At 47.7% G+C, this 24,349-nt stretch overlaps 1 protein-coding gene across 7 annotated transcripts in view; it reads right to left on the bottom strand.

Annotated features, from left to right (window-relative positions):
• Positions 1-7,723: 7,723 nt before the first annotated feature.
• The window catches only part of PTK2 (protein tyrosine kinase 2), a 235,663-nt gene continuing 219,037 nt past the window's right edge, over positions 7,724-24,349 (bottom strand). For 5 of the 7 annotated variants that reach the window (XM_046642323.1, XM_046642322.1, XM_046642318.1 and 2 more), the window contains 6 exons: positions 21,196-21,235; positions 20,773-20,879; positions 17,416-17,424; positions 15,828-15,983; positions 12,725-12,805; positions 7,724-9,000 (listed from right to left, as the gene is read on the bottom strand). In XM_046642323.1, coding sequence (XP_046498279.1) covers positions 8,788-9,000; positions 12,725-12,805; positions 15,828-15,983; positions 17,416-17,424; positions 20,773-20,879; positions 21,196-21,235 — 606 coding nt within the window. In that variant the 3' untranslated portion in view covers positions 7,724-8,787. The remainder of the gene's footprint in view (positions 9,001-12,724; positions 12,806-15,827; positions 15,984-17,415; positions 17,425-20,772; positions 20,880-21,195; positions 21,236-24,349) is intronic. The other 2 variants (XM_046642319.1, XM_046642321.1) reach the window with 1 other exon arrangement.

Raw genomic sequence — 24,349 nt, 5'->3', positions numbered from 1 at the left:
TCAGGGCTGCTTTGGGCACGTCGCCTGAACCTGTTTACTCTGACGTTGATTTTGCTTTCATTGGGTTGTGGGGATTGGAATGTAACCAAATATAGCAATGCTGATATTGTCAGGTAGCAGAGAATTTCAAAATGGAATCTGCGGGGTCAGGGATGTCCAGTTCGGTGTCTTTGTATCTGTGGGAGACTTTGGGGCAGGCATCTGTCCTAGTGCTTAAGTGACAGTCCCTAGAGTATCAGGCAAACCCAGGTTCCAACCCAGTTCTGTCACTTACTAGCCAACAATTAGACTGACTCAGTCTCTTCACCTGTGAGCTGGGGATGGGAATTGTACCTCTGGAGGGGTTGAGATGCTGCCCCTGAAAGTGCTCTGAACGCTTGAGTGGACCACAGAGACGTCAGGTGTGGGCATCGCCCATCTGTGTGGGTTCACCTCTCCTCATCCACCTCGGCCCACTGGGACCACCACCTACCCACGGCCCCATGCCTGGCCGCAGGCATTTTTTGCGGCCTCCTCTTGAGGATTTGGAGACTTTGGCCTCTAGCCCACCGTTCCCCTGAACAGGCTAGAACCTCTGTTGACCCTCTGTGACTCTGACACTTGGGCCAACCTGTCTTCATCATGATCTTCTTCTTTATCTAGGATCTCATCTACATGTGTGCACCTCCACATTCGTATCTAATGTTATACAATTTACTAGGATTGACTCCCCATTGTACAATAAACTGTCAGAGTGAAACACTGGGGCAGAGTCCACTGTAGTGACAATCCCTGGGGCACAGTCAGCTGTAGTGATAATCCCTGGGGCACAGTGAGCTGTAGTGACAATCCCTGTGCATAGTCAGCTGTAGTGACAATCCCTGTGCACAGTCAGCTGTAGTGACAATCCCTGGGGCACAGGCAGCTGTAGTGACAATCCCTGTGCACAGTCAGCTGTAGTGACAATCCCCGGGGCACAGTCAGCTGTAGTGACAATCCCCGGGGCACAGTCAGCTGTAGTGACAATCCCCGAGGCACAGTCAGCTGTAGTGACAATCCCTGTGCACAGTCAGCTCTCGTGATAATCCCTGGGGCTCAGTCAGCTCTAGTATATGGTTCCTGGTCACAGGCAGGCATGAAGCAATTGTTAAAGTCGTGCCCAACCTAAGGAATACCCCTTACAGCAGCATTTGCCTTAACACGTAAATGTGTAAACCTCGCGTCCAGCCACGCACCACCGTGTAAACCGATTGCTTTCCCAGCGCAGCTCACTGGAGGCCAGAAATACACTGGTGGAAGCTGGCCGGCCGGCCTCCAGAGGATACTGGCAGCAAGCTCCTTGAGCCCCTCTGATTGTCGAGTTTCTCCTTTGATCAGTTTCTAGCAACAGCTAAGAGCTTACAGGATTCTCAGTGAGTGGTCTCAAGATTTTCAGGAGGGGAAAATAATGTGAACACAGCCCAACTCTTGAAGTGGTAAAAATGCTGCTTCTAGAAACCCTCTCCTGGCTGGGAGAAAGGAGCCTGCAAGTTTCTGATAGAGCTAGGATGCAAATCCTACCCGCGACCTGGGCTGGCAACTCAGCAGGTGCAAAAATCAGTTGCTGGAGACTCATTCTTTTAATAGGTTTTCCTTGGAAAAGGTGATTTCTGATTGCTTTAAAAAAAGAGAAAAACGGAAAGAAAAATGTATTCAAAATTTAAAATCCTTTCATTAGGGGCTGGACCCATGGCCGAGCGGTTAAGTCCATGAGCTCCAGTTCAGCAGCCCAGGGTTCGGATCCTGGGCACGGACATGGCACCGCTCATTACGCCATGTTGAGGCAGCGTCCCACATGCCACAACTAGAAGGACCCACAACTAAACATATACAACTATGTACTGGGGGGTTTTGGGGAGGATAAAGTAGGGGGAAAAAAAAAGATTGGCAAGAGTTGTTAGCTCAGGTGCCAATATTTAAAAAAAATTTAAAATCCTTTGGTCAAAGGTAAATATTGTACTCTAGTAAGCAGTAAATAAAGGGTATACATAAATGTGCTAAAATGATTATGGTATTAATAAAAACTAGTGAAGTATTTCCATTTTTTAAAATATAGATTCTTCCTGTCTCTAAACGTTTTGAGTTTAAATGAGAAAAAGAAAGGGTAACTATAATCTTAGTTTAATGGAAATGAAGTTCCTGTGGCTGAATTATTAAAAATAAAAAAGTAGATGGGTGGTTAGTGTTCTTAAACGGCTTTAAGGAGAGGCTGGGCCCATGGCTGAGTGGTTAAGTTTGCACACTCTGCTTTGATGGCCTGGGGTTCATGAGTTCAGATCCCGGGTGTGGACCTACGCGCCGCTCATCCGTGCTGTGGCGGGGTCCCACATAGAAGAGCCAGAATGACCTACAACTAGGATGTACCACTATGTACTGGGGTATAGGTAGGAAACAAAAAGGCTTGAACGAAACCATTTGCATTAAGATAGTTGACAGAGATTTAACAGGTCTTAAAAGGCAAAATAAATATGAACGAATTGTATTAAAAAATCCCGAATCCACTTGATATTCTGATCATGGATGGACAAATTTTGTGAACTTTTGTTTAAAAGTCAGCTATAGGGGCCAGCCTGGTGGTGCAGCGGTTAAGTCTGCACGTTCTGCTTTGGCGGCCCGGGGTTCGCCAGTTTGAGTCCCAGGTGTGGACATGGCACTGCTTGGCAAGCCATGCTGTGGCAGGCGTCCCGCGTACAAAGTAGAGGAAGATGGGCAGGGATGTAAGCTCAGGGCCAGTCTTCCTCAGCAAAAAGAGGAGGATTGGCAGCAGATGTTAGCTCAGGGCTAATCTTCTTCTTCTTCAAAAAAAACCCAAAAACCTCAGCTATATGTTTCCTCTCGTTTTATCACAGTGTGAAAAATATACTGCAAACCTCTTTTGAATTTATATTCTTTAAGAAAATCTAATATAAATGAATAAAAAGAAAACAGGTAATTAAATTAAACTTCCTAACTTCTGTATCCTTATCTTTCAGGCAGATGGGTTATCATTACTTCTAGTAAACGTTTAAGACTCTGTGTGTCCATATGTGTGTAAAACTAACCTCAACTACAACTGGGATTGTAAACACGTGGGTCTTACAAACGCCAGAAGTACTGCCAATTTAATGGCCGTGCACAGCTCCTTTGTTCCTGGCTGAGGTTTTAAAACATATGTATCTGAGCAATCTTTAACACCAACACTGACTGCATTATTCTTTCTTCTCAACCTGAAATATAATTAAAAAAATTCCTAACTGACTTTGAGGCTTGGACTAATACTAGGTTGAGGTAATTACTGAGAAATCTTTGTTTGCCTGAAAAAACGTTTTTTTTTTTTTTAAATTGGCACCTGAGCTAACATCTGTTGCCAATCTTGTTTTTTTCCTTCTCCCCAAAGCCCCCCAGTACGTAGTTGTATATTACAGTTGTAGGTCCTTCTAGGTGTGACATTTGGGACGCCGCCTCGGCAGGGCCTGATGAGCGGTGCCATGTCTGCACCCAGGATCCGAACCGGGGAAACCCCCGGCCTCCGCCAAAGCGGAGCACAAACTTAACCACTTGGCCACGGGGCCAGCCCCTGAAAAATTTTAAAAGAAATTAAAATTCATGGAAACAGAGAAAGCATGGGCTCACCACACAATCTCCTGTAGAATTTTTTGTTTTCTATAAAAATAAACACATTTGTTCAAGACACTGAAATTGATAAACAATGAGTCGTAAACGGTGTCCTCTGCTTGACGCAGTTAATTACATTCCAACAACGAAGGCTGTGGCCCACAGCGCTGCTCAGGCAGGTTCACTGCAACTATGCGTGTGCCTGATGACACGGGCCCCTCGGCATGCAGGGAGATGCACACACGGCAGGGCCTGGGTGTCAGAGAGAGGAGGGGACAGCGAGGCCAACACGGTGAGGTTCCCCACACGAGGGGGTGCAAAGCCCCTTTGCCTTCTGCAGATTCTGCTTGGAAAGCAGGATTTCCCCCACCCTGATGGGCACCTCACTTTTCAAAAAGCCAGTTAACTCGTGTGCTAATCTTGTGTGGCTACGGAGACCCACGGTGACAGCAGAACAAGGCTCATTCCTTGGGGAGGAGTCGCGCTTGCCCGCCCTTCTCTGTGGACGCACAGGCACCAGGGCTTCTCAGGCACCCCGGCTCTGACCTTGACCACCTGGCCTGGTGGTGCCTCCAGAGGCCGCTCTTCTCCAGGAACGGATCCTGAAGGATTTTCAGAACGGCAGCATGTCGTTCCCGTGCGCCAACAACATGGCTGATCAAGGGCGCACCCCACACCGGGGTAAATTGTGGCACATTAGAGAGGGCTGCTTGGTGGCACCTGTCAATGCATCACCACACCTGAGTCATGTACGTCCACTGGGGAAGGGGCAGTCGACACCACGTTACAAAAATGCTGGTGAGCAATCTTTGTTGAAGGGTATGCCAGGCAACTGGTAGCCCCTCCTGCAATCAACATCACCCAGGAGAATCTGTAAAGCAAGGCAAAACCGAAAGCCAGCACCAACGGGTCCACCTAAACATTTACAGATGTCCTTGTAGTGAGGGTGGCTGTCCCTTGGTGGCATTCCCTTGCTGCAAAGCCACTGCCTTATTTAGCGACAGTAAATAAGCGAGTCCAGCGAGATTCCAAACGGCTTCCCTTCTGTCTTCTCCAGGGTAGACTCAGAAGCACAAGCTGTCTGGGGCATCAGTCAAGCTTTTCCATTCACTTAAGAACATCACTGACCATATCCTCCTCAAAACTGGGGAAAAGGAGAACGAATAAACAGAATCATGGAAACTGGACTGGCTCACACGACTACTCATGTAACATTCTGGTCACACCCTGAATCTGATAACGAAGAAGTGTCCAGCAAACCAAAACAGGGTCATTTTACAAAACTGGCCTGTATACTTCAAAAATACAATGTCATGAAAGACTAAGGAAGCCCGAGGAGACATAAGGAATTCCTACCGCTCAGTAACAGAACGATAAATAGTCCAGTTTAAAAAAGGGCAAAATATCTGAGCAGACACTTCACAGAAAAGATAGACAACTGGCCAAAAATATAGGAAAAGATGCTCCGTATCATTAAGAAACACAAATTAAAACGAGATGGCACACATCCACTGGGAAGTCCAAAATTACAAGACTGACAACACCAAATATCGCTGAGAACGTGGAGCAACGTGAAGGTTTCTACACTGCTGGTCACAGCGTAAAATACACAACCTCACTGGAAAATGGTTCGGCAGTTTCTAATAAAGTTAAACATACACTTACCATAAGTTCCAGAAATTTCACTCATAGTTGTTTGCCCGTGAGAAATGGAAAGTTTTTTTTTTTTTAAAGATTTTATTTTTTTCCTTTTTCTCCCCAAAGCCCCCCGGTACATGGTTGTATATTCTTAGTTGTGGGTCCTTCTAGTTGTGGCATGTGGACGCCGCCTCAGCGTGGTTTGATGAGCAGTGCCATGTCCGTGCCCAGGATTCGAACCAATGAAACACTGGGCCGCCTGCAGCGGAGCGCGCGAACTTAACCACTCGGCCATGGGGCCAGCACCTGGAAAGGTTTTTGTACATAAATGTCCACAGCAGCTTCATTCATAACAGCCAGAAACTGAAAACAACTCACATGTCCCATTCATCAACAGGGGGCTAGGCAAACAGGCGATGATGTTGTCACCGCACTGAAGATCATCAGAAACAAGGAAGAATGAACTCGGACACACGCAACATGGATATTCCCAAAGATCCCTGAGTGAGAGTGCACACAGCAGTTCCAGAAGCAAGCTGAAGTTTAAGACCCAACCCACGGCGCCTGACAGAACAGCGGTCGCCTGGGGTGGGGTGGGAACTGAGTGCAGAGGGGGATGAGGGAGCATCCGGGTGACAGTAGTGTGCTCTCCTGCACTGCACTGATTGAGCTGGAGGTACACATTCTAAGAAAGCCATCGAACGTCCACTCAATGGGTCTTACTGTGTGTAAATGAGATCTCAATAAAGTTGATAATCAGGGTGACTGCTACCCTTCTGGGGTAGGAGTGACTAGGAGGGGGCCTCAGGAGGGCTTTGGGGGTGTTGGTACTCTTCTGCCTGTGAATTTGGGTGTCAGTTAGAAGAGCATGTTCTGGGGCTGACCCCATGGATGAGGGGTTAAGTTCGCACGCTCTGCTTCAGCGGCCCAAGGTTTCACCGGTTTGAATCCTGGCGCGGACATGGCACCACTCATCAAGCCATGCTGAGGCGGCATCCCACATGCCACAAGTAGAAGGACCCACAACTAAAAACACACAACTATGTACCAGGGGACTTTGGGAGAAAAAAGAAAAATAAAATCTTAAAAAAAACAAAAAAAGAGCGTGTTCCTTTGTGAAAGATTCAACAGGCTCCACGCCTACGTGCTCCTTTTCTCTATTTACATTACTCTTTACAATAATGGTAACTATGCAGTTAGAGAAAAATCGAGGGTGAGGCTGTGAACAGACTTACATTCACTTTCTTTACGGCTTCTCACACCTAATATGGACAAGTTTTCAAATGCTGCATGTACGGCTTGCCTAATTAGGTGGTTGTTATCTGCCGGATAATAAAGGTGAGTCACCCCTTCTGACAGTCGCTCGGTCCGCTGAGCCAGCACACCATGGGCTGTGGCCTCTGGCAGCCAGCTCTGCCTGTCCTCCAGTTCACGCGCTGATGCAACACTGTCCACTATCTGTCTCCTCCGTTCTTACAACCAAAACGTCTTTCACTTACAGGACATGAGAGACGTACCTGCAATTCTCTGTGCTGGAGGAAAGTCACATCGGGTTGCAAAAGGTATTAAGGGTATTTCAGGTAGATGTCACTTTGAGGCAGTGCTCTCAACTTGGGGCGATTTGGTTCCCCTTCCACCAGGGACACTGGGCAACATTTGGGACAGTTTTGGTTGTGACAGCTGGGAGCGAGCAGTGTCACTGGCTTCCAGTGGGTAGAGGCCAGGATGCGGCTAAACACCCTCCAGCGCACAGAACAGCGCAACAGCAAAGCCCCTGGAAACGTATACAGAGCACTTCCCCGTCTACACCAGCCTCATCTTGTTCAATCCTCACAATCACCACTGTCAAGATGAGGAAGCTGAGCCTTCAGAGAGCACAGGACGCCAGAGTGAGAGAGACTCAGAAGGATGACAGCCCTTGACCTTTCTTTCAGATGACATGAATGTCATGGAGTCACAGGGGGACCTGATTCTGCACATGAGAACATGTGTTCGTCTGCAGGTCACGCTCTCAAAGCCCTCCACTGGGGAGCTCTGCGCCTGGGCCTTCTCCTTCCAGGAGCTTCCCCAGGGCTGCAGATCCCCGCTCCACTTGCTCCACAGCCCAGAGAGTCCTGCAAGGAGGTGGGCCCGGGAGCCCTAACGCTGACAACTCCCTTAGCAAGTGGACTTCAGAAGAACAGCTGCCTTGAGGCTGGACTGACTATGGCAACACCGAGACTGCAAAGCGGGTTCTTCCACAGAGGGACATTACCCCCATCCTGATTTCTGCATTTTCTAAGTGAAGATGGAAGAAAAGGTTAACGTATACCAGGCTGTCCTTCTGTGTGATTTCTTTGGCTTGTCTAGAAGACAAGGAAAAGAAACTAATAATTTTTGGGAGCTTTCCCTCATGTTATTTTATCTGACAAGTCATCTGAAAAATTTTAAATGGTTTGAAGAAACAGAACCGAAAGAATGGAGCACCAAGAACTTTACTGGTAACACCTTTTTAATAGGTCAAAGTAACTGTACAGTTCATTATATTCTTCCTGAGAATAATTTATATCCCCCAACAAACTAAAGGGAGGGTATATTTTTCAAAATTATTTAACAGAATGGATGGTATAAGTGGGCATCAAAAGAAAACCAAATCTCTCTGTTTTGCTTAATTCTCTCCTGGGAAGACAGACATCATGAAGGGTGAGTTAACTCCAGTGGCTCTAAAATAGTCAACATGGCTTTAATCTTTCTTTATAAATTATATAAAAATGGAAAACAGGGATGGTTCCAGAACTTCTTCTCAATGCAGTTTAAGAGGTGCTCTGGTACAAAGCATTTCCGCTTCCAAGAGAAATAACATTGCTACAAAAAACTGGCACATTATTCTGGTGAAAAAAGACAAAAGTTTTAGTGTGTTCTACGGCTAGTTTCCAACCAAATGCTTCACAGATCCACATGAAAGTCAAAGGATGGAAGGTGAAAGGGTCGCCATTTTTTCGAAATGACTCAAGTTTTCAAAATATAGCTTTTATATTCTTTCTTTGTAAAATGGGATTAGCATATTGCAACTGAAGAGTGTTCTAACAACAACGAAAATTCCAGTCTGGATATAAATCTGTGGTAGGCAAAAGAATTCTCAGCCCCTTGGGTTTCCTGGAATTCTCTGCGCCATCCTCGCTGCTTCCGAGATGCAGCTAAGCTGGTTCGGGGATTAAGAGGCCACCGCCTGGGCCCATCCTACGAACACATATCCCAATGTGAACAGAATCTGTTCTGCATGATTCTTAAAAGCTTCTCATGTACAATTTTCATTCCCATAAAAATGCCACGTTTTGGATCCCGGACTTTTCTGAACATGAGGATTAAAAAAACAAAACAAAAACTGAACCCAAATCAAAATGTGGTTAAACTTAGATGAGAGAGATTTTCAACCAGCTGTCAGTCAGAAAGTTGGCGCTGTAAGTGCTGGCAACCGAGGACAGGTTAGCTCCTCGCTGCTGGTGGAACGCTGGAGAACGTCCTCAAAGAGGGCGGGCGGCGGGGCTCCTGGGCGGCTCAGTGCGGCCTCGTTTGCCCGAGCATTCTCAGTCTCGCCTGGTCGATGACATCGAGCAAGTTCTTGGCATCCACGGCCAGGGCGTGCGCGGCAGTCAGCATTTGCTTTTTGTACTCCTGTTGGAGGCTGGTCATGACGTACTGCTGTGCCAGCTTCATCTTGTTGATGAGCTCGCCCAGGTCGGAGTTCAAGAGCTTCTGGGCCATCTCAATCTGGAGGAACGAGAGAGAGGTCAGCAGAGCAGCTTCCCAACAGCTTCTCAGCGCATTTGTACGCGCCTTTCTTAGGTGCCTCCAGAAGAAGCAACTTTCTTTCTTCCCCTGAGACAAATCTTACTTAGGGACAATAGGATGTGAAATCACTGCTTCCCCTAGAAGTTCAGCCAAGGGAGCGTGCGCATGTGCACACCCATGTCCAGCAGCTTCTGCTCCTTCCATGGGAAACCCTCTCCGACACTATGACTAACCCGCCCCCATCTGCATCTGCTGTTTACACAGATCATCCCTGTGACTGGCAGCGCTCTTCCTTGTCTCGTAAGAGTCAGAGAGTCTGGCAGACCCTCTCATGTTGGAGTGCACATCTGAGATATAAAGTGATTTCCTCCAGCTCCAGACAAAGCCCCAGGCCTTGACTTGCAGGCCAGGGCTCCTGCCACTACATCATAGTTCAAGACCTTCCTGTGCAATGCGAAAGATGGGTTAAGGATGTCACGAGACACTCTTGCCCCACCTTCATGTAAACTCTATGCTCTCCCAAACTGATGAGAGGTTGAAGTAGGGGCAGACGTGGTGGAAGGAGCTCCAGAACGTGAGCGCTGCCCTATAGGATTAGAGAGCTTGCTCGGGGGCGTCTTGGGACCCTTCTTATCTGTTTATTCAACCGAGAATGATTTATCCACTTGCTCTCTCAATAATTATTGAGCACGTACTATGTACAAGGCACTTAGTGTTGTGGAGACAAGAATGAACGACACACGCTTGTACTCACAGTCTAGTGCGGGAGAAGCATGCACGGAACCACCTACACTACACTGAATAAATCATCCAATAGAGAGGGACACAGAGGAAGAGAGCAATTCATTCACCAGAGAGGGTCAGAGACTTCACAGAGGAGGGTTCGTGTGCCTTTGGCCTAGACAGTCAAGTAGGCGGGGCCTCCTAAGCCACACCAAGTGACCCCTGTCCTGCCGACTTGGTCATGGTGGGGAGCGCCTAAGAAATCTTCAGGAAGGGGAATAACATACTCTAGAGAGGTGTTGTAGAAAGACGGCTATGGTGGCAGTGTGGCAGTTGAATGGAAGGGTGGAGAGAGCCCAGAGGTGGCGAAAGCTGCTCAGAGGCTGTTCTGGTAACTCAGGGGAGGGGTGATGGTGGCAGTGAGGATGGAGAGGCGAGGCCCAGGCTGAGACTGCATGGATGATGACAGGTGAGCGGCTGTTTGTGTTGATGCGAGAGTGAGTGTGTGTGTAGGGTGCGTGACGGGCAGGGATGGTGAGTGCACGGTGGTCCCAGTGACTGTGGAAACAAACCAGGAAAAGGAGAATGTGCTACCAAAGGCAGACATCCAACAGAGAGCTGGTGACCGGAGCTCAGGGACAGGTCACACTAGAAGCACAGAACTGGGAAGCATCAGATATTCGGATCTATGGAAGAGGGGAGAACCACTAAGGAGAAAGAGCCTTCTGTAAAGCACAAGTAGGTAGCACCCCAGAGGACGGCCACACTCAGGGCAGCAGAGAAAAGGCAGAGACGTGAGCGAGGAAGGCTCTGAAACCAAGGGGGGGCCCCACTGAGGGGCCAGGCCTGGGGGAGCACGGCCGTCACAGTGCAGCTGAGGGACAGCTGGAGTCCAGGGAGCGGCCTGGGGAGGCAGGCGGCTCTCCTGGGGAGCACGGAGGGGGAGACGGTCAGTGGCAGGAGAAGCAGGACCAAAGGCAGGCTCCTCTTCTGTTAGAATAATAATAAAACAATTTATATGGGGGAGCAATCTGTGTGTGCAAGAGTCAGGGTACACGGAGCGATTATTTCAGGCTTAATTCTAAAGCAGGAATTTAGAAATGGTCTTCTCAAAATGTCCATTTGTTAGGATACCATTTCCTTGCCTCTGGCATATAGAGCTTCTTCACTTTTTGGCAAAATTCTTGCTCGCTGTGGAAACCAATTAAAGTCCCAGTGAAGCAGATAATCTATCTAATCCCTAACTGGCCCGTAACATAAAGCTGCACTGTGGCAGCCAGGCACAGGCACCTTCCAGAACGATTTCAGTGGTGGTGTGCAGGTGAATCAAGGCCACTGACAAAGGAGCCACCGACAGGGGCTGTGCCCAGCTAACTGCTTCATCAACACGAATGTCACCTGGACATGACGCACCTTGAATATAAAACCCCGAGAAGGACTTGGCATTCCTGCAGATGCAAAGCCACAATCTAATCAGGAGGAAACATCCATCTTTACAGAACACCCCTCACTTCCACTTCAGGAATACTCTATACAACAAGTGGCCTGTATTCTTCAAAAGTGTCAATGTCACGAAAGACAGAGAAAGGCTGAGGAATGTTCTAGATGAATGAGGCTAACAGACACGACGTGTGATGTCATGTGCAACATGCAACTCTGCAATGGTCTTGAACCACAGGAAAAGCATCACTGGGACAAGCGCTGAAACTGGAGCGTGACCTGCAGATTAGAAGGGCGTGCTTATCAGCACCGACGTTCCAGAATGCGATGACCACACAGGGTGAGAGAACAGTCTTGTTATTAGAAAACACAGTGGAAACATCAAAGGGTAAGAGGGCATGATACATACAACCTGCTCTCAAGTGGTTCAGAAAAAGTAAACTCTGTGTAGACAGACAGAGAGAGAGAGGAAACTTCGTAAAAAGCCAAAAGGCGGTGACTCTGGGTTAAGGATATTCAGGAATTTGCCATACTAGTCTTGTAAGCCCAATCTTGTAAGTTATGAGTTTGAAATCTTTTCAAAACAAAAAGTTTCGTAAGAAAGCAAAAACAAACAAACAAAAACAGTGCCTGCTGGGCTGAAGTACAGACCTCGTCCCCTGAGAGAGAAAGGAGAAAAGGGGACGGCGGGTACTGGAGGGGACAAGGTGGGAGAAGTGGTGAGCGGGGCCAGGGTGAGCATCTGGACTCCAGTGGGGACGCGGCCATGTGTGCACGTCGACCCTGAGCAGAGGCACCTCTTCAGAATGGAGCTGCTGAAGTACCGTTAAAAATGCAGGCGCTTCCTTTCATTGATTGCTCATATAAATGAAGCAGAATGGCTCGAAGGCGGCCAAAAGGGCGATTGTTGCTGAGAGACAGTATTCTGGGTTAACTTTGATTCCTTAAAAAATTTCAAAACCATATTACTTTAAAGGGAATTTTAAATCACTACTTTAAATGGAAAACCAGTATCACTTGCAAACTCTAATTTTTTTTTCAGAAGAATTCAAGGAAGGAGGGCAGGATGCCTCTCCTGGTCCACTTCTGCATCCTCGGTCCCCTCCTTCAGGAAGCGCTGGAGGATGACAGCACCAGCACCAGCTCTGCGCCTGCACTCCACACCCCATCTCCACAGTCACCCTCTCTTTCAGGCTAGGACCCCACACTGTGGCTCGGTCACTGGCTGGCAAGGGTTGAGCGGGAGCTGAAACCTGAGTGGGCGCCGCACCACACGGCCTCTAAGATGAACGGCCAAGTCCTGGCAGGCAAGTCACATCCCCTGGACATCCCCGATGTGGGGCTTGGCCGGGGTCAGCGTTAGCTAAAAGGTCATGACCTGCAGAGTTGACGAAGCAGTCTTGGCTGGTTACAGACTGAGGAGCCGTCGTCAGCATCACAACCAGCCCCAACAAACTGCACTCAGGATGGACCACTGACCTGCCCATGGTGTGTCCCCACCTGCACTGTCAGAGAGTAGGAAGGGGAGGCCATGTCCTACCTCTCGGTGAGTGCTGGCTGGCAGGACGGGAATGGTCTCATCCACAGTGGCCAGTAACGTCCTCAGGGCCAAGCCGACTTCCTAACAGACGAGATCACACCCAGGATTAGAACACACACGAAGGAGTCTCACGCCAGCATTGACAATTTTCAGTTATATGACTTTTTCATTTTCCTTTGACCACTTTATGGAACATTTCTATATTTCTTTTCCTCAGTGCTGAGCCCGATCTTGTAAGTTATGAGGCCATTCTTCTCCAAAGGCTCAGGTCTGAATACTCATGGTTCCACTCCCTGAGGAGTAGGGTGAAGGACAGACACATGGACGCCTGGGAAAGCAGGACTCTAGCCGGAGCCTGCGCTCTCTCCTCATCCAGCGCTTCCACGTCGACCATCCCGCCCACGCGGGGAACCCACACGGGGAAGGGGGACAGCAGCGAGCTGGATCTGATGGCACCTTTCCTCAACGTGCTCACGGAATCCCCTCTCCCAGGGTCTTTCAAAGCCTCATGAGGCCTGCAAAAAGGACGTCCCCGCTGCCACACTGAGCACAATGCCCCACCCCTGCCCCTCTGGGCTTAAAGGGACCAACTCTGACTAAAAGCAGTATGATTTAGAGTTCACATTTTTGTCATTGTCATTCTTATGGAATGACTCAGACACTAAGTTATACACGCAGTATGAATAAAACCAGTAAGAAGATAATGAAGTTATTAAACTTGGATCAACATACAAAAAGAGTGTCATTTGGCCAAAGTAACATGGTTAAAAAGTGGCTTCTAAAAAATCACCATGAAAAGTCTGTGTACAAAATTCTGACTGCTTCTGTATACTGGTGAGTTTTTTACTTTTTGTTTTTTTAAACTTGCCTGTGGGTTCATGCACATTCACCCTGAAGAACTTTCATTATAACTCTTATGGGAGTATAGTTAAAAAAACAAACCAGAATGGATTAACTATGCTTTCCACAAAATACAACTTTCAAACAGCAACTCCACACTGATGGTTTCTAAGAAGCTGTTCGAGAGACTGCTAACAGCTACACTGAAAAGGGTGTTCAATCCTACAACTCAACTGCAAGAAAAGGCAAAGGACTTGAACAGACTTTCCCCAAGAAGACATACAAATGGCCAACAAGCAGTGAAAAGATGCTCGTCACCACTAATGATTAGGCAAATGCAAATCAAAACCACAATGAGATATACTGCACACCCATGAGGATGGCTACTATCAAAATACAAACAAGGGGCTGGCCCCGTGGCCGAGGGGTTAAGTTCGCGCGCTCCGCTGCAGGCGGCCTAGTGTTTCGTTGGTTCGAATCCTGGGCGCGGACATGGCACTGCTCATCAGACCACGCTGAGGCAGCGTCCCACATGCCACAACTAGAAGGACCCACAACAAAGAATACACAACTATGTACTGTGGGGCTTTGAGGAGAAAGAGGAAAAAAAAATAAAAAATCTTTAAAAAAACCCAAACAAAACAAAGAATAACAAGTGTTGGTGAGAATTTGGAATCCTTGTACACTGTTGGTGGGAATGTAAAATGGTGCAGCCACTATGGAAAACAGTATGGTGTTTTCTCAAAAAATTAAAAATAAAATTAACATATGATCCAGCAATTCCACTTCTGAGTATGTACCCAAGAGAACTGAAAGCAGGGTCTCAAAGAGATATTTGTACACCCATGTTCACAGCAGCACTATTCATGATAACCGAAGGGTTGGGGGCAACTCAACTGTCCACTGACAGATGGATGGATAAACAAAACGTGGTATATCCATACAATGGAATATTATTCAGCCTTAAAAAGGCAAGAAATTCTGATGTATGCTACAACACAGATGAACCTTGAGGCCATTACGCCGAATGAGATAAATCAGGACAAATACAGCACGATGCCACTTATATGAGGCATCCAGAGCAGCCATATTCAGAGAGACTGAAAGCAGGATGGTAGGTGCCAGGGGCTGGGGGGAGGGCAAGGGTGTTGTTCAATGGGGACAGAGTTTCAGTTGTGCAAGACGAAAAGAGTTTTGGAGATCAGCTGTACAACAATGTGAATGTACTTAACACTGCTGTGAATTTCATCCTTAAAAATGGTTAAGATGATAAATTTTATGTTATATGTATTTTACTACAATTAAAAAAAAGTGTGTTCTGGGGGCCGGCCCAGTGGTGTGGCAGTTAAGTTTGTACAATCTGCTTCGGCGACCAGGGGTTTGCCGATTCGGATCCTGGGTGCGGACATGGTACCGCTTGGCACGCCATGCTGTGGTAGGCGTCCCACATACAAAGTAGAGGAAGATGGACACGGATGTTAGCTCAGGGCTAATCTTCCTCAAAAAAAAAAAAAAAAAAAAAAAAGGTATGTTCCAGTCCATTTCGGAAATCCTGGCTCAGGGCACAAGGTGAACAGCACTCTTTGAGCTGCAGGACACCTTTGGGCTCCTGAAACACAGTTGGCACTGTTTAGCAGGAGGCATTGCCAGTATTTCCGTGAACCTAGCATCCTTTTTCACAGAGCTGTTGCTGTTACGATCTGCAAGGACCACTATTCTCCACTGAACACGATTTGGAGAAAGTTAGTTTACTGGCATATTTTCATTTCTTTTTATCTTTATTAAAAAAAATTCAGTGAGCACCCATGTACCCACCCCCGGCTTAAGAAAGAAAATACAGATAAATCCCCACAAAGTGCCCTTCCATGACTGCCCCTTCCACAGGGCGCAGGGCCTGGACTGGGTAATCACACTCCCACGTCTGTCCCGGTGCTCTAACAACACAACTCTAGGTCCTTAGGTCTTACACATGACTGGCGTGCGTGTTCTTAAACTTGACATAAATGGCATCATTCTCTAAGTATCTTTCGTAGCTTGCTTTTTTCACTCAAGAGTATACGTGTGAGCAATAACTATTAAAAGACTCTGTTGCTCTAGGACATTGGCATCCTAGGGGTCACGGTCAGGAACAGAAATTCCTGTGACTGTGGCTCTGACTTGACGCAGTCGCCACATGGTGGCTCCACACATACTTCTGAAGCATCAGGTCTGACTTCAAGGCACCACAGGTTCCAGGGCAACAGGAACGTTTTCTGCATCTTACCTTCACCATGGGAACATACTCCTCTGGTGGGGCGGGCTGGATCTTACTGGACATCTCGATGACAGCTTTCACCAGGCCCGTCACGTTCTCATACACCCTGTCATTGGAGCGGTCCAGGTTGGCGGTGGGAGGCGGGCTGATTTCCTGGGGTTGAAGCTGCCAACACAGAAGCTGGTTATCTTTCTATTCTCCAGTAGATGGCATCACTTCACTGCAACTAGGTCAGAAAGGGTCTTTAAAAGAGATCAAAGCAGATCATGTAATTGATTTTCTTGTCTGTATGGGGTATTGCTGAGGATGACAGTAAAGTAATTCACCCAAGTGCAGATAAATGAGGCAATAATTTTTTCTAACTTTGAGCTCAGTTAAAGGAAATGAGATGGAATCATACATATTATACTAAAAGCCCCAGATTCTTTCACAGAAGTGATTCAATGTCCCCCCTCAAATCATTCACCAAAAGAGAAAGAATACATGTATTTTACATCTCTCCCAGAATTTTAGAGAAAGCTGGCTAAGAGGTCAAGTGTTTTACATTAAGACTCAGAATTTCCACTTAGTTTGAATTCTGCAGTAAAACCTGTCTGGCCCTGGGCCGGCCCCATGGCGTAGTGGTTAAGTCTGGTGCGCTCCACTTCAGCGGCCCGGGTTCATGGGTTTGGATCCCAGGTGTGGACCTACACCACCCATCAGCCATGCTGTGGCAGCATCCCACATACAAAATGGAGGAAGAGTGGCAAGATGTTAGCTCAGGGCCACTCTTCCTCAAGCAAAAAATAAAAAAGAGGAAGATTGGCAACAGATGTTAGCTCAGAGCAAATCTTCCTCACCAAAAAGACCAAACAAACAAGAAAACAACTGTCTGGCCCAGCTTAGTTGCTTTCAAACCACCTAATGAAATGTGTTCTTTTTATGATTATCAACAACTGATAAATACAAATACAAGTCTTCTTTAAGAGGACAACATCTGCTTGCAGGACAGTGCTAGAGCGAGAGCCTTGCGGGTGCCAGCAGGAGCCCAGCAGGCCATGTCCTGCTGGAGTGGCCTCAGCTCCCTGGGCAGTCATGACAGAGGAGGAATAAAGGAACATATCTAAAAGCACCCACCCCAGGGCCCAGGCACAGAGAGACATCAACAAACGTTATCCACGATAACCTGAGCACTGAAGGCTACCCAAGGGGCTCTGGGAAATTTAACAATTCAAACTGGCTACCCTAGGCACAAAGGGGACAGTATACGTATATTTTAAGAAAATTAAACTACAGTACGTAACAGCTGTTCATTCATGAATCTGCTGCCGGTGCTCAGTCTAAAACTCCAGATGCCCATTTCTGAACCCTTGAGCTGACTCTGCCCACGGAGCCGGGAACCTGGGTGCTCCAGCTCCGGCATGAGACAGAAGAGGACAGGAACAGCCCCATCCCTGCAAAGGTGTCCCCATCTCACTGTGCAGCACACAGAAGCACTGTCTTTGGTGACAAACCAAGCCAAAGCACCCCCCTGCTTCCCGATTTTTGGGCCTGAGTCACATGCAGAGCGCTGGGTGTGGTCAAGAGCTGGACAGACACACAGACATGAAGTGCTTACCCTCCACGGCTATTGTCGAACAGAAGGTGAGGAAAAGTTAAAGAAATTTATCAGAGAAAGGGAAAAAAGAAAAACAATATTAATAAAGGCAGCAGACAAAACCCCCATAAAAACACATGAGCAGAACAAAAAGGAGTGAGTCTCTGCCCATCAGCTCTCAGGTTGCTGGTTATCAAAGCATAGCTGCTGGGCCATCTGTTCCGGGCCCCACCCAGTGCAGAGTCTGCCATGCACCATGCTTGTTTTCATGAAATAAATGAGGAAAACAACATGCAAAGCCTGGGAGTGACCATCTGGCAGGCATGCAAGAATCAAAAGAACAAGGGGTCTTCTAAAAGAAAGAAGGCAGATATATGCTCGTAATCACTGAAAACTACCCATTGAACTCGGAGCGATTGAGGAGAAACCCAACAACCCTCCACCCGAGCCACGGACCCCAACATCTTTGGAAATAGGCCTCGTCATCTAGCCTCACTGTCATAATAAAGATTCCTGGCTTGGGGCTGTGTTTAAAAACATTAGGAGCTTATTTTAAAAACAGAAACAAAACAAACTAAAACAAAAAACCCTTTTGAATCAATTCTTATAGTTAGGGTCCTTTACTTTCAAATTAAAAGTTTTATTTAATGTTTCTTCTCTACAGCTTAAACCAAAGCCCTCCCACCGTAACTTAACAGGCAGAGTCAACCGGGGGAAACGTGGACACTGTGTCCTTTCCTTAGATCATCTCAAAGTACACCCTCTGGCATTCAGTTTAGCAGAATCCTAACTTTCGAGGTCCAATCCTCCATAATGTGTTTTTCCTGGGCACTACAAAGAGGGAGGTCATTCGTCATGGCATGCATCCCAAGAGACAACATCCCTGTATTTTATCTCCTGCACTGACTGTCATGGTACGGTTCTCTGCCTGACGAGGCAGGATGCGCCAGTTCAAACTGGATCAGAGTAAAAGGCACGGGGCTTCCTGAGGGAGGAGCTGCACGCAGAGCTCCGGCAAGAGAACTACAACAACTCTGCCTCCAAGAGGTGGAGCGCAGTTCATTCTAACCTGTTTCAAGCTCCTATTCTTTCATATTGATCCTTTGCCCAAATCTTGTCACAGAAGCACTGTCACAATGCTTCCAGGGACAATTCAGTGACACTCTCAAAGCAAAAGCCTAGTTTGGAGAGACATCTGTTATTGGTTTCCTATTTCTGGAGCTTGAAAACACGGGGACTCCTTGGCAGGCGGTTAGGATAAACCACTGCTCGTGGAGATGCAGCCAGCCACAGAGGCGGGTGGTCAAAGACAGCCAACTCAGAGCCAAGACGTAAGCCACCAAGGAAAACCTGAGACTGAGTGCTGGCTAAGCGTTATTTGGATGAATTACGTTAGTCATCCCTAGTTAAACAAAAGCATTTCTGTATTAACACAGTATTGTTCTTTTGGGCTGCACCTGATAACCTCTACCGAACAGATGGATAACAAAGAAATAGACATATACTTCATACTTAATAATTAAAAAACTCTACTTATATATTTCAAGTAAGCATACTATTTCTATTAAGATTTCTACTTTCTTTATACCCTATTTTGAGGGTATTTCCCAATTCTATTTATTAACATGTTATTCCAACTGTGAAGAATAAATAAATGTCAGAATTCTAAGATGGCAGCTGATGCGCTTCTAAAGCTGGTTTTTCACTGTAATGTAAGTCATTTTGAAAGTGTGCTCTTGCGGCCTCTGAAAACGAAAAAAGTTCATTAACCTAATTTCTCCCTCTTTCCTTTTTAAATGTATGTCCAGAAACCACATTAGGAAAGGCTGTGTCCTCCTTTGCTCCTCCCCAGGGAACACGGGTGCGGCTCTAGGAGAGCCGCTGGGAGGCATCCTGGGAAGGAGGCTGGTGAGGCGGGGAGCCCGCGACAAGCCCCAGGGCAGTGCTCCAGGACCAGCCCCTTGCCTTCCAGGAGCTGCGGACCCACCAGTGCGCACTCTGGGAGCTGACCCTCGGGCAGGGCCACCTCTGGCTCAGTAGTACCTGTGCTATGCTCCCCAGGGTGCAGGCTGGCCCCAGCCAGTGCCAGCCCATTCACTCCTTGGTCACCACCCTCTGGGCTGCAGGCTGACCCATGCCCCATGCCTGGAGATGACAGTTTCTCTTCCCTGGACTTCCCAAGATGGCAAAATACCTGCTTCTATGCAGGATCAGCCTGTCGGCTTTGGAGGAAGCTTGGAGCAGAAGCACACAACATGCACAGAGCCAGGCCTATGGCTAAATGCTGGCTCCGCTATGGGGAGGCTGTAACCTTGAACACGCCCTTCAACCTCCATGAACCTTGGCTCTCATGTGAAAAGTGTAAAAAATAACAGCCCCAATCCTGTGGGGCTGACACAAAGATTGAACAGACATGGTACAGGTTCTGCCACAGCACAGGGTTATTAGTGAAACAAAATTTCTCTTCACTGACACCAAAGTTCTCAGGTTCTAAGATGCCATCCACTGTAAGATGCATCTTTTTTTATGCACCACTAAGAAAGGAAAAAATGCTGCCAATTAAACCAACACATCACCCTGATCTTAGAGAGACTAAAACATGAATAAAAAGTGTATCAGAAGTGGGAAACAGGACATATTCTGGGAGGTAACTGACGTCTGACAGAAAGCAGACATCCCCCTCCGTAAGCAGGCACAATGGACAGGAGAACCTCTCTCGTTTGCTTCTCTCAGAGAGGAAAGAAGCCCTTCCGAGGCATTCCAGTGAGCCCAGCACTCTGGGGGGCTTGCTGGGGACCCGAGGGCCCCACTTGCACCTGTCTGGGGCAGGCAGTGGGGCAGGGAGAAGCTTGTGGCTGTCGGTACCCGAGCCCACGCTTCCCTCACCTGTGCGGAGGGCTGGCTCCTCACAGCGCCCTCAGCACACACTGCTTCCCGAACGCAGTGCTGGCCCTGGACGGAGAACGAGGGGAGCTTTCCACTAAGCCACACTGACAAGCTTGGAGACAGTGAGCCCACAGAGGGTCTCACCCACCCCAGGCATCCTGATCTAATTTTTAAAACCAGAAGTCATGCCAGCACTTTATCCCAAAGAAACATTCTGCTTGAAAAGAGGAAGACGTATTTAGAAAGCTAGGATCTGACTGAGGCCTAGAATGGATCACGTGAGAGAAAAACGGAAAAGAAAAGTTTTCCTGTAAAGCTTGTTCCTGACTCAAGAGTGGTCAGAACCAGCCCAAACTGACTCCTGGAGCCCCCGCAACCCCACCCTACAGAGTCCTGTCTGCAGCTCTGGCTCCACTTCACGCCACAGGGTCATCAACTGAGCACGAAAGGACTCCACAGAGCCTTGAGCAGAGCCCGGGCTCGGATGCCCACCTTGACACCCTCGTTGTAACTGTCCCCGGGGCTGCTGAGACTGGCGAGGCTGCCCAGGTGACCGGGGGCTCCGGGGCGCGGTGGTTTCTTTGGCGGAGCCGCAGGATCTGGTAAAAGGGAATGAGGCCTATTAAGTAATGTAGGTTAACGAGGAGAACGTAACAACTCCCAAACAAACGACGACAAACTCAGATTCCTGTTATTCTAACAGACGCATTTCTGAAGCATCACAGCAATACGTTCTATCTTACAATACTATAGTCATGGGCTGCATTTGGTAAACATCATACTTACTATGGTCAGCAGAGGGAAAAGAGTTAAAAAATCATGAGGTATTCCAAAGCTAAGAAACCATATACATTAAAGACCCACTCCCTCCAAATTATACTAACTTCTTGAAACACAATTCGTTTCTTCATTTACCTGGTTTACCCACAGGCTGATAAATGTGTTGGTTTCCAGTCTGTGGGAAAAGAAAAGTTTGGTCAATGAACCGGCGGGCACAACACGGTAATGCCCTTCCCCCCCCAACCGCCCCCATCCATCCCCCTGAACATCTGTGCTAAGCGCTGGGTTCAGAGACTGACAAGACCTGTGGGGCCGCTGCCTTCAAGGCCTCAGTTGAGGGGGGCGTAATTAAGCAAATAAGTAAATAATGTCAACAGGGCATGGGATCAGGGCTGTGACAGATGAAGCAGGGGCTCCCAAGGGAGCACGAACAGGGGTAATCACAACCAATTTAAAAGATTCTTCAAAAAAAGTACATCCATGGATGTCTCCAGTTCACCTTTCAGGAGTATGAAATGCAGGCACTCCCAGCGTCTGGGTCCTTTGCTCAGGAAGCTCCCTCCCACTCTTACTATATGACGGGGTGCAATCAGGAACCATGATGACGAGGAGAGACTTCACAGGACTGACGTGTGCCTGTGCTGTCATGTCACCTGAAGCCCTGTGTGTGTCGGGACCTGGTATTACAGCTCCACCATGGACCAAACCACAGGCCATGCCAAGAAGACAAGCGGGAAGCCCTGGACTTCTGCCCCAGGGACAGAATGAAAAGACAGCTCCACTTAAGACCATCCTACTTCAGGCTGTCATATCCGTAATCACATCTAAAACAACCTATCCTAGGCTGGCTAAATGAAAATATTGTTAGGACTACATTCTACCTCTGAAAACAGACTTTCCTTATTTAAAAATGATAAACTGGTTAAAAAAATACATATTTTAAGGTGCTTTACTTTCTCTGAAAAGAGATCCACTTCTTGCAAATACAAGGACTATGAAATGGCACAATTAAACTGCTCCTCTCCCAGAACCACAGTCGCTTTCAGCACATCACTTAACGCCCCTGATTTTCAAGACTTGCAAAGCCCTCGGAGCTGGACGGTGTGACTTTTGTGCAGCCCTTCCCAGTTTCCCCATCGTCTATGTATCCGACAGTCACTGAGCACCCGCTCTGTCCCAGGCCCTGAGGAGACTCGTCCTTTAGGAGCTGACAGCGTAGAGGGAGAGCGATAACAAGCGCCATGCATGACAGCACGTTGTACAGCCGTCAGAGGGACCACGTCCAATGAAAACGAGATGGGAGTGGGCGTGGGAGGGGAGGAAATGGCAGTTCTCAGTGGTCGGGCCTTTTGAGAAGGTGACCTTTAACCACAGCCCTGAGGTAAGGAGGCCAAGAGGTAGGGGCAGCCGAGTGCTGAGGAACGGAGTGGCCAGTGTGGCCCGAGAGGAGCAGGCGAGGGCAGAGAACAGAGTGAAACTCAGCCAAAGCTTTAAAACAGACCTGGTCTGTGGGCTGTGCCATGCTGTGCTTACTGATCCAGGCGGCAAAAGACACACATTTATAAAGGTTTAAAAATACAAAGAATTTTCTGGTTGACACTCGGGTAACGAGAAAGTTAAAAAGAAAATTCTACTCTCGGAACATTCTGGATTAATTCAACAGACGCACGCACACACTGTGCTGGCAGTTCCACAGGCCTGCTCTGGAAGGGCAGGCACAGAAAAGCCCCTGCTTCCGCAGGTCTGACGGGATAAGTGTGGGGAGCCAGGCTGTGCTCTGGTTCTCCGCGTATCCGGAGGCTGGCCTCGGAGGAGTCACTCAACTGTCTTGGGCTATGGTTTTCCCATTTGTGGACTGAGGCCAGTATCGCTTACCTACCATGGGCTTTTGTCACGAAATGAACATGCTGTCAACTTGTATATTACTTTGAAAATCCAAATAGTTTTTACTTTTTATGCAAACTGAGAGGATCAGTTTCCTCTAGCCAGTTGTTATGTGCATTAACTAGCTCATACCTCTTTACAAGCTACACTGCTTTCCAGCCAAGGGGTCCACCCTGAAACCACAGTGCATTTTCAAAAGGGTTAAGTGGGAGTGCTTCAAGTGGGCCAAACCAAAGAGTTATCTTTAGCCAAGAACAGAAGAGAAGAAACCAGAAACGGTCATGGTGTGTTATCAGCTCCCAGGAAGGAAGTCACCACAACCTAAACTACACACCTCAAATCGAGGAAGGCTGCTGAGCCAGGTTGGCCGTTTGTTGACACGTTCGTGAGTGTGCCATCTGGGATCCGGCACTGTGACGGGTGACATCAGGGAGTTTTCTACGGGCTTCGGTTTACTCATTGGTGGAATATGGATGGCAATAGCACCTGACTTGACAGGAGTGCTGAGGACTCAGTGACGTGAATGAGAAAAGCACTCAGCATAGTACCTTACAGTATTAAGCACCTTCTCCGTCAGTACTAAGCACTCTGACGCCTAGGCCTGGTCTGCAGCAAATGCCATGAGGTCACAAGTGGACCTGTCACATGATGTCTGTATTACAAGGCAATTCTGAATAACCTCTCTATCCAGGTCTGATTCTTTCATTTATTCATTCCTTCCACGTATTTTCTGGGCACCTTCTATGTGCTGCAGAGTGGAACACACAGAATTTTCCTTTTCCAATAAATTTTCTTATTAGTAATGTTCTAAAAAGCTGGTCCCTTGAATAGTTTATTTTCATGCTGATTCGCACTCTCTCTTCTTAATTTACGACACAGTGCTCGTCGCATGTGAATCTCTTCAATATAGGGAAGGAGCTCTGTGTGCAGACATATTACACGGCAGATGAGGTGAGCATGTCCATGAACCAAGGAATCCTAACACTGTCTGCAGAGCCGGCTGCACCAGCCCATCCTGACGGGAAATGCCCAACCTTCACATGCTGGCGACTGAGCCCGTCTTCTAGGGCCCAGGTCTCAGGGCAGCTGGATTTTACAGAGCAGGACACAGAAAACTCCTGGTAGCGTCATTCCATACTAAGCATCCTGGAGCCAGATGACGACAATCTCATGTATATACGTACACATGTGTGTCTAGAAGTAAACTGATGGTTTTATGTCCCCCCAGAAGCCTTATTAGGATGGAAATTTATCTCCGTAAGTCTGTCACCCAGCAGGCACAGATTTTCCTTTTTTACTGAGAACGTCTTTAAGTGTTTAAAGAAAGCTGCATTTATTTTAACCACACAACAGCTGATGGAAATCCTAACAAAACAATTTTAACTACTCTCCCCAAAAGACCAGG

The sequence above is a fragment of the Equus quagga genome, chromosome 16 (assembly GCF_021613505.1).
Source record: "Equus quagga isolate Etosha38 chromosome 16, UCLA_HA_Equagga_1.0, whole genome shotgun sequence".
NCBI classification, from domain to species: Eukaryota; Metazoa; Chordata; class Mammalia; order Perissodactyla; family Equidae; genus Equus; species Equus quagga.
This window is presented reverse-complemented; position numbering and strand designations above follow the sequence as displayed.